Source organism: Rhea pennata, chromosome 13 (genome assembly GCF_028389875.1).
Source record: "Rhea pennata isolate bPtePen1 chromosome 13, bPtePen1.pri, whole genome shotgun sequence".
Classification (NCBI taxonomy): domain Eukaryota; kingdom Metazoa; phylum Chordata; class Aves; order Rheiformes; family Rheidae; genus Rhea; species Rhea pennata.
Window position 1 is genome coordinate 1,434,725 of NC_084675.1, and position 12,823 is coordinate 1,447,547.

At 48.6% G+C, this 12,823-nt stretch overlaps 1 protein-coding gene across 4 annotated transcripts in view; it reads right to left on the minus strand.

Moving 5' to 3' along the window:
• Positions 1-375: 375 nt before the first annotated feature.
• PLEKHG4 (pleckstrin homology and RhoGEF domain containing G4) overlaps positions 376-12,823 on the minus strand; it is a 103,528-nt gene continuing 91,080 nt past the window's right edge. For 2 of the 4 annotated variants that reach the window (XM_062586243.1, XM_062586240.1), the window contains 10 exons: positions 10,183-10,432; positions 8,975-9,064; positions 8,393-8,617; positions 7,233-7,403; positions 6,572-6,785; positions 5,827-5,943; positions 5,479-5,742; positions 4,495-4,691; positions 3,858-3,941; positions 376-2,311 (listed from right to left, as the gene is read on the minus strand). In XM_062586243.1, the coding sequence (XP_062442227.1) occupies positions 3,900-3,941; positions 4,495-4,691; positions 5,479-5,742; positions 5,827-5,943; positions 6,572-6,785; positions 7,233-7,403; positions 8,393-8,617; positions 8,975-9,064; positions 10,183-10,432 (1,570 nt within the window). In that variant the 3' untranslated portion in view covers positions 376-2,311; positions 3,858-3,899. The remainder of the gene's footprint in view (positions 2,312-3,857; positions 3,942-4,494; positions 4,692-5,478; positions 5,743-5,826; positions 5,944-6,571; positions 6,786-7,232; positions 7,404-8,392; positions 8,618-8,974; positions 9,065-10,182; positions 10,433-12,823) is intronic. The other 2 variants (XM_062586241.1, XM_062586242.1) reach the window with 2 other exon arrangements.

A 12,823-nucleotide genomic window follows, 5' to 3' on the forward strand; every position in this document is an offset into this window, starting at 1 on the left:
TTTATTTACCAGAAAACAGTACTTTCCAAAGAAAGAAAACACCACTCTGGTGCCCAGTCACCTGTACATTTACTCCTCCTATCCTTCTGCTTATGTGTGTAGTCATGAACGCTTTCCATATGTGGCATGGTATTCCACTTAATTCCACGGCTAGGTCTGTTGATAAGCTCTCTTTACTCTCACTCAGATGACTAGCTGACACCCCAAGTTACAAAATGCTTGGGCAATGGTTGGGCAAAGGTTTGTCCCTTTCCTGGGGCCCTTTTTAGCTGAAATGACCAGACGAATCCACTATCTCTGTTGAACATTTGTAAATATCTTTTGCCCCACTGAAATTATTAGAAGACCTGAAATCAACATACAACACAAACAAGATTCATATAAAGAAAATAACCTTTATTAGGCCAACCAATCAAACCCTAAAAAAACAGTATCTGGTAAATATTACTAAAGGTTTTTCCAGCAACGCAGAAACCTTTGAAACTGAGGGATTCAGGAAGATTCATGTTCCTCGTTGGTTTAGTAAATTCATTTTTTCTTGTGACATGAGCTATTGCTGTCTTGACAGCCCAAAATCTTGCATTAACTTAGTGATTACTTTAAAATAGTAACTGCCAAAAATCTTCCCTGTGCAACTGTTTCCCACACAATTTTGTACAAAGATGTCAAATGTGTTCTATTTGCTATCTAAACAAAGAACAAGGTTGAAAAGTAACATTCAGCTTATTAAAATAAACAAGTGGTGTATGTACAGAACAGGAATTTGCGAAGGTAACTGATGTGGCTATGAGGTTTTTACATTTGAGAATACAGCAATGCACTGTCAAGGAATGATCAGCCCTCCCACCCCAGCAGCAGTAGATACGGGGAGAAACTGAAGTTATAAATAAATTATTGCTCTGTCTTCTTACTAAGGCTGAGGGTGCCAAGACTTCGCTCACACCTGTGGAAAATGGTTTATAGCACTTCATAAACCATGAGTAAGCAACAGCTCAATAGCAAGCAAATATGGTGGGTTCTTTTTTAAAAAAAAAATAAAACAAAACAGATCTTCATTTTCTCTAAGAACACTAAAAGAGTGTTACAGCCAAACAGCAAGCTTTGATGTTACTAATTATTAACAGAAAATGTTGGAACACAGGATAAATTTGTCCTCCAATTAAACTGTGCTACTGCAGATGATGTGCACTTAAGGTTCAGCATTTCAATAACCCCTCGTACTCAAAAGCCTGTTGGACTCAGATGTCATAATTTAAACCTCAAATCTAGTAGGCTGGTCCATGCCACCCATGGACCCCAGCACAGCAACTGAACTATGCAATTTGAACTATGCCGCTTGTGCTTTGTGCATCTGACCAAACTGCCAGAAGCAGTAGCTGCTGCCTGTGTGGGAAGTGTCACTGGGACAGCAGCTAGGCTGGGGCTATGTGGCATAAATTAGAGCCAGGAAAGGATATCTGATTTGGCAGTTAATGCCTTCTTACCTCCGTCTGACTGCTCTTTTCATCACTCCGGGTGACATCTCTCAGCTGACTGCTCTGAACTCCCTGTTCTGTCCTAGCCTTCCCATCAGCACTGGGGAGGTCTCCGCGTACTGCCACCCTGGGATCTGTCCCCTCTCCTGAGGAGTGTGCTCATGTTTTATACGGCTTAGTTTGGTTAGTGCAGCAATCGCAGGGAGACTGGATGAGTCGGTAAGAACTGAGAGGTGGTTAAGACAAGGAGAAGCTCAGCACTGAGGCACTAGAAGAATCATCTGAAGAAACAATTCACTGTAACAACGAAATTGCTTTTATTAAAACAGAAGTGTTAAGCCAAGAAAATAAATTATTGCTATGATAGACACATCTAGAACGTAAGGAAGGACATTAATTTTGAACTCCATGTCAATACAACCCCAAAACAGAAAGTTACACTACTTTTCTTAAATACCTTGGCTTCTCTTCATGCCTTTCCATAAACTTTATAAAATGTGCAGCTTACAGAACAAATAGAAACAGAGTCACTTGTAACAAAAATCTGTACAGCATATAGCTTTAAAAATAATATATTTTTTTCAAACTGCTATGTTATTTGTTACTCATAAATAAAGGGCTAACAAGTTTTCAATGCCCAAGGTCCCATTCAACACAATGACTACTAAGTGTAGTTGACAAAAAACCTTCTTGGGACTTCACCCAAGTCAGAGGTCAGGTTTTGAACTGTTTGGAAGAGCCTGATTATGTTTAGAAATATCTTCATAGATGAAGACTGTCTCCTTCTGCTGGTCAGAGGCCTGGGGTCTTCAGTGAGTTTGAAATGGCAATCAAACCTGGAACACAGCACCGTGCAATGGGTTAGACTGGCTGCACTCCTATGACATGGCAGGATCTGTGGCTCACAGCTCCCTCTGTGCTGGCCAGTAGTGATTTTGCAAAATACATTTGAAAACCACAGGGTTTGTCAGAGCTACGTTTTGGTGAGAAGATGACATTTTACTAGAAGAGGGCACAGAAAAAATGAGGTTCTTCCCTCATGCTGAGCACTGCCTCGGCATCTTGGGGCTCGCCTGAAGGCTATGTACTACCATGACAGCAGCAGTGGGCTGGCAAACTCTGCTGCCTCTGTGACCACCTCAGCTGGCAGGTCATGCTTATGGCCCACCTAGAAGGTGCTCTGCTTCCCAAATTCTAATCTCGGCTGCTGGTTCTGTTCAGCTTGTTATGAGCTCTGGTACTGGCAGATAACAGGCCATGGGCCTGCATGGTGGTGACAGTCCCATGCTGTGCGCAGTGAGTAAATGCTAAACCTATAAGCCATCTAACTACCAATATGCATCCTGACCAGGTGACTGAATGTACATGGTGATGCTCAAGGTAAAGGAACCATTCAAGTCCTAATCCTACCTCCCTCATGTTCACATCCCCTTTTTTTTCTGTGCAAAGGGAAGCACAGGTATAAGGAGAGGACGGGAATCCTTGGTCAGGAATGAGGAAAAAAATGAACCAGAGGCAGGCTAGTCTGAAGTGTGGTATCATCTTCCAAGATTCACCCAGATATGGGGAAGGGCAGGGGATCATACAATCAGTAAGGTTGGAAGGGACCTCTGGAGATCATCTAGTCCAACCTCCCTGCTCAAGCAGGGTCACCTAGAGCATGTTAGACAGGGCTACATCCAGGCGGGCCTTGAATATCTCCAGAGAAGGAGACTCCACAACCTCTCAGGGCAACTTGTTCCAGGGAAGTCCTGCTCAGCTGCACATGTTGCTGGGGCTCATCCCTTCTCAGACAGACTTCTGATCAACAGCAGCTTCCTCACAGACAAGATATCCACCAGAAGTCAGCAAGTACAGAAGCAACATCTGGCAGCTCCCCCAGGACATCCTTACCAAAACCTAAAAGGTTCCTTTGTTTGGTAATGTGCATGTTTTTGCTTTGGAAGGATAAATCCAGCTCTGGGAGAATACCATGGACTCCCCAAGGCACTTCAGAGGGACCAAGGCAGGATTTCAGCAGGTAGCCACAAGAAAATGATTAGTGGTTAGACAGCTGCGTGGCATTTGGAGCAAGGAAGCTCATTTGAGCACTGATGCATAGATTAGGCTGAGTTCAAGCCTCTACTACCGGAGGATGATTTTGCTTGTTTTGCTTCTGCTCCCTCAGACCAAGGCATCAGACCTGTTATTTAAGGGGATGGATCTAGCTGTGGGAGTTGGTTCTCTCTAATCAGATGAATCAGAGCCTCAGAGGCTGGTCAGGAAGGGACGCAAAAAACTTTTCATGGAGAAGCAGAGGGTGAAATTCTCCTGACTCAGAGCTACTGACAAACCTGACCAGCACGCAGAGCTGCTGAAAAATCCCTTTCAAGGGCTACTTACAACAACTCCATTTCCTTAGGCGGAATACGTGTGCAGAGGGGCTCACACTATTGTCGAGGGACTTATGGTGACCTGCCCTGCTTTCTGCAGAGGAGAAAAGCCAGCATTAGTACAGGTTAGAAGACTACAGCGTCAGCTCCAGCTTGAGGGAAAATGGCAGAGAAGTCTCAGAAACATAAGAGGAGAAACGCTGACATCTCTGAGTGACAGACTCACTCTCCTCCCCACTGTTCCACCTCATCACTCCCCATGAAAGGCCCAAGCATTCCAGGAAAGGAACTTAGCAGCATCCTCACTAGAGCACCATTCACTCATCCCCAGAAGGTTAAATATGCATCCTAGCCCATGACAGCACTAAAGCTCCTGATTTAGTGTGTGGTGCATGCCCTGATGATGATGCTTCTGGCACTGCAGGCCCTTTCCACAGCAACTCTTCAGAGATGCTTAAGGGAAAACTTGCATAATACAGAAGCTTTTACCTGCCCCAGAAGAGGAAACATCACTTCCCCACAGTGACTCCTAGCCTAAAAGCAGCATCTTCAGTTCCCAGATGAGAGGCAGTGGCTTGAACCAGGGAAGCAGCAGCAGCAGCAGTAACAGGCAAAGTAAAGAGAGCATTTTGGCTGCTTGCACTTACTGCAGAAATGTACTGGCTGTTTGTGAATTTGGGCTTCTCCTCCATCGCAGAGCTGTGTTGTGAGCCTAAGGGTGTGTAGGGGGGTGAACCCGTGTCTTCACAGAAGCTCTCCTGTGGGATGCTAGAGACACAGCCACTGTCGGAGCCACTGGAGCCACTGCCTGACATGCAGTGCGATGACTCTGAGCTCTCTGTTGCTGGGGAAAGAGAGGAGGGTCATTCTGATGATCATGAATTTGGCCTACATGACCTGCAACATGCACTTGGTAACACATCTGTTTGTGGAAGCGCTGGCCACACAAGCCTGCAGATAAGCCACACTCCTATCAGGGCCTCTTCAAAGCCACAGGCAACAAAATTATCCAAAGTGTAGCAAATGATGCTGGAGACTGAGTGGGAAGCAACTTCATACGGAGCTGTACGCAGGACAGAATCGGGGAAGGCCCTGCTTCCCAGAGATCAGCCTCCAGACAGTGCCTGTGCTATAACTGACACCGTAACTCCTGCTATGTCTGCTGGGCTATAGAATTGGTATCCCATCTCCTGGCCTTTATTATTGTGAATCAAAGAGCTACAGGGAAGCCAATCCCTAGATACAGCCTGGACAGAGTAGAATGCATACAGAAAGCCAAGGGATCACTGGACTAGGCAGGCAAAGACACAAGTACTGGTCTCCCAGGCCATCGCACCCCAAGTATGCCTCAGACACAAAGTCTGCCACATGGATCTGCACACAGATTGCCCACATACTGCACTAATCCCCATGTCTGAGCTAACTCTTCTCATGGAGGGCAAGACTGAGCTTGTGTGGAAGGACTAGGCTCTCTGTCCTGTTGTGGGTACAAGACAGGGACTGCTGTTACCAGTGGATCTGCTTTGACTGCACAGTAGGGAGCAAGGTGTGGGGACAGCTTGGTGGCACAGGGAATCCGGGCAGTGGGGCACGTTCCCAGGCATGTGGCAGAGCAGCGGGTTCATACATACTCAGTGATGGCTGGCTGCTGGTCTCGTGTTCCAGTTCATCTTCCTCGATGCAGGTGCTGATGTCAAAGGGGCGGCTGGGGGTCAGGATTCCTGGCAGCAGAGCCTGGTCTAGGTACATGTGCAGGTTGAGGGGTGCCAGCAGGGAGGAGGAGGGAGGGTTGTAAGCAACAGTGGTGCTGCCACCAGGGAGCTGTGCCTGTGTCCTCTTGTATGGGTTGGAATGGTCGAACAGAGACACTGCGATTGAGGCTCTGGTCCTGGCACCTGCCACAGGATGTACCAAAAAGCACTTAACACCAGTCCTGCCTAGCTCACACTGAGCAAGTGAGCAGGCAAGCTGGCACCTACCTCTGCCCTTCATGATGTAATCGATAGCACGATCATTGATAGCTGCCTCACTCGGTTTGATATCCAGGAACGGCTTGTTGCCCACACCCATGGATACCATCTCCTGCATACGTATTTCTGGAAGGAAAGAGCAAGGCTATGTAATGTAGGCACCCACAACCATGTCACGAAGCTGCTCCAATCCTTCCCCCAGGGGCTTGCCTGCCCCAGACCACAGCAATCCTAAGCCAGACTGCTCCTGAGCTACTGAGATTAGATGTGGAGTCCCCTCACTCCCCAACTGTGAGGAGTCTTCACAGATGAAGAATCATGCCCTGCTCTGGCCAAGTAGCCTGGTGCCATCTGTAAGAGTCCTGTCAAGTCAAGGACAGACAGCCTTGGCAAGAGAGGAGGGATTCAGACAGCTTGACCCAGACAACTGCGCTTTGTCAAAGGCCTAGACTGTGGGGAAAAGAGCAAGCATTTCAGGAGGACAATTCATTCTCACAGGGCAAGGAATCCCATGCTGAAAGCTCCCACTTCCCTCCACTGATTTGCAGGCAGCCCAAGCAGGTGTCTATGGCTGCACAGAGCTTGCACTGGTCAGATGTCTGGGGAACAGGGGCAGGGAAGGGGCAGTGCCTAGGCAATGCCAGCACATGCTCATGAAGCTGCATGCATGACACAGCTGCTCACTACACAGAGTTGCCTGGTAGTAGGCTCCAAACCTACTCAGGACATCATGAGCTGAATGGGGCTCCCGCACCTTTTGCAGCATAGATGCCCTGGGGAGGGCTCACACCTTTATTGCGGGCTGCCTGTTGCCACAGGATCTTGGCAATGTCATTGGTCCAGGCCTGCTTTGTCTCAGCTGTACTGGCCTGGAGGATGTAGGTGTCACTGGATTTCCGTCTTCGGAACCAGATCTCAAAGCGCAGGCCACTGTCTCCAGAGTTCTCTGTCAGGCCGATGTCTGCAGTCTGCCAGGAAAAGTAAAGCATTAGCTGATGAGTAAACTCATTTGCAGGCAGGGTAGGAGAGAAAGCTGACCTGGTGAAAGGATGGGGTGAGAAAATGGCAGAGAGGCAACCTGCAGGCTTTGCTATAGATGGGGAAGTCCAGAGGTCACCCTGGGAAGGGACAGTACAAAACTTATCCATGGAATGCTGTTCCAATGGGCAGCCTGCCTGTATCCTGTGCCAGAGCTACCCCAGCTTGGCAGATCCAGCAGGAAGGAGCTCCACAGTGCTAGGAGCAGCTCTCTCCTGCAGGCACTTCTGTCCTGACACTCCATTTCAGAGTCAGAGCAATGTGGGGCAGGGTATCTGTGTTCATATTCCACATCAGCCCAAGGGCAGAGCAGCGATTGTGGACCCAGCACTGGCTGACACCTCTTGCACAGCAGCAAGCTGTGGGGCAGCCCTTACCTTGAATGAGCGCTTGTAGATGTACACATCAAAGCCACCCTCAATCTTCTTGGGCTTACTGAACAGGATCAGGTCCTCAAAGAGGAAAACATGTCTCTGGCATTTCTTGCGGCCCAGCCAGATGGTGAACTCATCCTGCCGCACCAGCTGCCCCTGCTCCTTCAGGTTTACCTAGACACAGAGAATTTCCTGGTAACACCTCAGCAGCATCAGGACAGGCCAGCTTCCCAGGCAGGCAGGCAGGCACAGGAAGGTCTCTATGAGCACAGCAGGGTCCCACATTACTGTGGCCCAGGCAATGGAGAACTGGCAGCTGCCTGTCATTTCGGGAGGGCTCTCGAGGATGTAAGAGAAGACAGATTCTCCAGGGCTGCATAGGACTGCCAAAGGTCACATCAGACCAAGACAACTGGCTCAGGGCTATGGTGAAAGCTGTACCCCCCCCCCAGGCATAACCCACCAATGATCCTTTCTTGTCACCCTGTGCAGATCTGTGACAAACTTCTGGGATGAGCTGAAGAGGAAAGGATCCCTGCCAGGCTGCTAGGGGCCTGGAGCACCCTCAGACACAAGGACAGCCCCAGGCACTGCTGAGTCAGAACAGCAAGTCACTCGGTTCTTCCTGCTCCAGATCCATCCTCAACTCTGAGCCCTATAATGTATTGATTTTTTTTTGTTTGGTGTGCCTCATCCAGTGCTCACTTTGTGTTTCTAGTCTTCAAATCCGACCTAGCTGATTTCAGCCTATCCCTTGTATCAGCATTAGTTTGAGTACCTTCTTGCAATCTGTCTGGCCTTCTGTTACCAGCTTCATAGCCAAGAGACAGAAGGCCCCAAGGCAGTCTGTAGGACTCTACCTGCTCCAGCACCCAGTTTGTCTCAAGCCACCTGTAAGCACTTTGGAGAGGGTTCATGACACGCTCACCCAGCTCAAGTAAGAACATCCAGGCTGTTTTTTCCTAGTGGGTTAACATGACTGACAAGCCCTGCTCTTCCCTCAACGCTCTAGACAGTACCGCTATACTATAGTAGAAGACAGGCACACTAATCTCTGTGGAAATTTGAGGGGAGGCTTGCCATAGGATTGAAGATCCTAAGTCTAGAGAAGGGGGAGAAGTACGGCTCTGCCTCCCTGGGCAGGGCAAGGCACTGAAACGTACATCACAGTCGCGGATGGCATCCATTGCCAGCAGGTCATTGCCGTGCCGGAGCTGGAACTTCACCATCTCCTCAGCTGCACGGAGGTAGCCCAACTCCTGCTCCTGTGCCTCACTGCACTCCTTGATAAGGTCCTTTAGGAGCAGGGCATATTTGCTCATGCGCTGGATGGGCTTCAGCAGGTAAGAGGCTAGGTCCATCTTATCGCCAAGCTGCACCTGCTTGAACTAAGAACCACAGTGAAGAGTGAGGACAGCAGCTTCCAAGGAAGAGTGCCACACCCCCCACGCAGGCACCAACACTTGCAGTTGCCCAAGGTCTCAGCTTCCTGATTGGGACACTTGGTTCAGTCTACAGGGAAATGAAGGGGAGTAAGATCATTACTGATCTTTTCTGGGCTCCTTTCCAAAAAAATTGTTGCATCTCTGCTCTCCTGCGCTCACATAGGCACAGAAAGCTGTGCTAGAAAAGCAGAGATGGTACCGAGGTGGTAACATACCTTGAACAAGAGAGATGGGCTTGTTTAAACAGATCAGTGACCAAAAAATCAAGGGGGAACCATGGACACGGGCAATAGGTTTTACCTTGAAAAAGGTATTCCCATGGCTGGCCAGCAGTGAGTCCGATTTCGGTTTGTTCTTGCTATATAATGCGTACATCCCAAACTGGTCCTTCTGCAAAAAGAGATTCCTCCCTGTGATTCCAAGTATATCCAGGACCATCACATTGAGAGTTGTGCCCTTGGGTTGGTTACTCCAGTACTCCCGCTTCTCCCATGCTGCACTAGAACCTCGTAAGAGGTATCAGAAAAGACTTTGCTTCAAATTGCAGAGCTCATTAAGAGTCACTGCACATTCTTGTCCTGCTCCTACAGTAGCTAGGAAATTTTAATTAATTCCTAGTGTCATTTGCCTGTAACCCCTTGTCCCTTACATACCCCCAACAAATACCATCTTTCAGGTAGCAGAGAACATGTGCAGGGCAGTTTGGTACCCTATGCTTCTCCTCATCAGTCCCCTTCAACATGAGCAGCAGATCTGTGCCCCTCCTGTACTATCTGTCTATGAAAGTCCTTCCACACTGACATCATGGACAGCCAGAAGACAAGACGAGGGATGCCCTGCAGAAGCAGATGGGCTTTAAGGTTCAGAGGTTTTGCTGCCCTGGCAGCATCTCTTGGTAGCAAAGAACAATGGGAAAGGCAAAGAATATCTCCTGCTGCCTCCTGGCTTCAGCCTTGCTTAGCCATCCCAATCCAATCTGGTGGGCAAGGCTTGGGATTGACTCCAACTGCTTGGAGCAGTGGAGAACAGGCATAGGCCAAGGATTTGAGCGGGGAGAGAACAAATTGATATTCCTCACTGCTACTACAATGGCAGCAGAGGGAATCCAGGTGGGTACAGAATAAAACTGTCACCTCCCAAGCAATGGAACGTGAGCTGTACCACAAGACCAGATTCCCCTGCAGCCCCAGCCTGATCCAGAAAGCTGAGTCAACCTTTTCACCTGAGCAACAGTAAAAGGAGATCTCCTCATTTTAATGGAAGGTATCATAGTCACAAAGCATTTTTCCTGCCTTCTGATGTCAGAGGCCTGACTGCAGCCTGTGGAGTCAACCAATTTACCCATCTGGGCTGGATGCTGGATACACCCTGCACAGAGTAGTTCACCCCTCTTGAAAAGGGCCACAGCCCACCCATACACAGAAGACCCGTCCAACTAAAGGGAGTTGCAGGGCGCTGGAGGCCAGTGTGTTTCCAGAGGAGCTTGGCTCAGGAGGAAAGTGCCTTACATGTCGGAGGAAGCAGTGGCTGACCCGCAGCGGGTGGTTGCAGCAGCTCTCCAGTTCTCGCAGGAAGTACTGACTGTGGAAGTCATACAGCTTCTCCAGGTTTCCAAAAATGACACTGCGCTTCCCACGCAGGTCCTGGGGGAGGTCAAGGCGCTCCATCTCAGGAAAGTAGCTATCAATGATGTAGCACAGTGACCTCACATACTCCCGCTCTGTGGTTACCATCTCATCGATGATGTGCCGCAGTTTGCTGCAATAGGAAACACTTAGTCTTGAAGGGACCCAGACCACACCTACACTGCAGCAATCTGAGATTGTCTGCAAAGCACTGGACCATCCCCAGAGAAACTCTCCTGAGACCCAAGCTACAAATGATCCTTGAGCACCTTCCAAGCTACCCAACTCCTCTGAATCTTCTGCAATAACTATGAATACTGACTTGTGGATGACCCAAGGAGCTGGAGGAGCACTTCAGAGTTCCAGTCCTGAGACAAACCCTGAACGCAACCAGCACCTGCTCCTGGTGCCACAACAGGCTGCCCCTGTAAACAGTCATGCTCCTCAAAGAACAGGGAAAACAGAATTCAGGCTGGCTCCTCCTCCCAGAAATCATTGTGATGACTGCACACACTGTGGGAAGCAACATTAATGCTGGGAGAACAAGAACTCTGGATCCAGATGCAGCTGGGCTGGATCTGGCATTCATTATTTTTTGTTGGACCAAAAAGAAGCAGAAAATACTTCCCAACTGGGAAGGTCAGAGGTTGCTCTGACTCTCCTGATCTAAGTTGAGAGCTTGCTATAGTTGGAACACAAACCACTCTATTTAAAGACAGGGATAGACTTAGACTCTTTAAGGTGGATGTGTTTCCCTGCTACCCCATTGCCTGTGCCAACCCAGAGAGCTGGGCTGGCCTTAGCTGACGCAGCCCTGGTCTCTGGAGACTGGCCATCCAGTGTTCCCTTCCAAGGCTTGTCCTGGTAGAAGTCAGAGAGGGAAACAAACCTTGCATCACTTCATTAGAAAGCAGCAATTCCTAGCACAGGATGTTTTGTGCTTCTCTGAAAGGTCAGGACAGCTCAGAGGGACTAGACATTTCCACTGTGAGGCAGTACAGCACCAAACATAAGATGTGTGCTTGTCTTCTTTGCATCTCAGCTTTCCCCAAGCCAATCTCTCTGGCTATCCAGAAGGCCAAACAGTGGGACTGCCCCAGAGTCCATGAAAAGGAGGGCTGTTGGATTTCTCCCTTGAGAAACTAAGCAGTTAATCTCTGGTATTTGTCCCCTATCATAAGCTTTCTTGACATATGCTGGTTGTCAAGAGGTTTCTTCCAGAGGATTTCACATCCTCTTGAGACCAGAACCAGCAGAGGAGCTCTGTTGTGGTCCCCCTCTCCAGCACACTGAGCCTTGCACAGCTGCAACTGCTGCGGCTTTCTCCCTCCACTGCTCTGTGCCATAGCCCTGCTCAGGGGGCAAATGGCAGGGAAGGAGAGAATGCAAGCCCAAGGCAGAGATTCAAAGCTCTGCTGACACCTCCTAACCACAAACTAGTGCTCCCCAGTGTGAGGTCTGAGGCAGATATATTAGAAAAATGATGTTCCCTTACTGGCTCTAGTAGCTCTCCTTTCCTCCAGGGAGCTTCTTCACATCAAAGTTACCAGGAGAGCTCTGCCCTGGGTAAGGGTTGGATTCCAGTCCTGGTTTGGATGCACATAAATCCTTTGCTATGTAGTATCCCTCATGGGGTAACTAGGAGGAAGTTTCCTATGGACACTAAAGTACCTTCCTGCACGGGTGTTTTGTGCTTGCTCTATGTCCACAAATAGGCAGCAACATACCTAAACTAGGTCTGTCTGTCTTCCCAGCACTGTTCTGTTTCCCAGTACTGCTCTGTCAGGGACATAAAACACCTCTGGGATTTTGGTCTTGGTGTTTTCTTATACCTACTTCAAATTCACAGAGATCTGCAAGTGTTCAGATGAAAAAAATTCTATCTTTTCTTTGGTGATAAAATTTCTATCTTTTTCAATGAGAGTGACTGAAAAATCTCCGTGGGGACCTACTTTGAAGAACAGCCCACATTCACGGTCTCTCCATACCCATACACATTGCAGTGCTACAACAAAGATAAGAACCTTGAAGACAGTGAAAGAAAAGAACAAAAGCCAGCTGTTGATCACTGAAATGCTGGTTTTAACCCTGAAGGGCAAATACCTTTTTACTTGAGAAGCAGAGCTCTGCAGCAGCTGTCACAAGGTACCATACGTATCCCCCTATCAGTCTGGGTACAGCCTTCCCCTCAAAAGTGGGGGAATGATGCACTTTGCTTCTGTTTTCCCACCATACTGTGCCACCTGCTTCACAGAATCACCGAATGGTTGAGACTGGAAGGGACTTCTGGAGATCATCTAGTCCAACCCCCCCTGCTCAAGCAGCGTCACCTAGAACATGGTAGACAGGATCACATCCAGGCAGGTTTTAAGTATCTGTGGAGAAGTAGACTCCACAACCTCTCTGGGCAAAGTGTTCCAATTCCTGGTCCTGCTTGCTAGGACCTTGAGTGCTACATTTCTGTGGACTCTCCTAATGTCAGCAATATGTTCAGAGATCCACTCTCCTGTCTGGGAGATGCTCT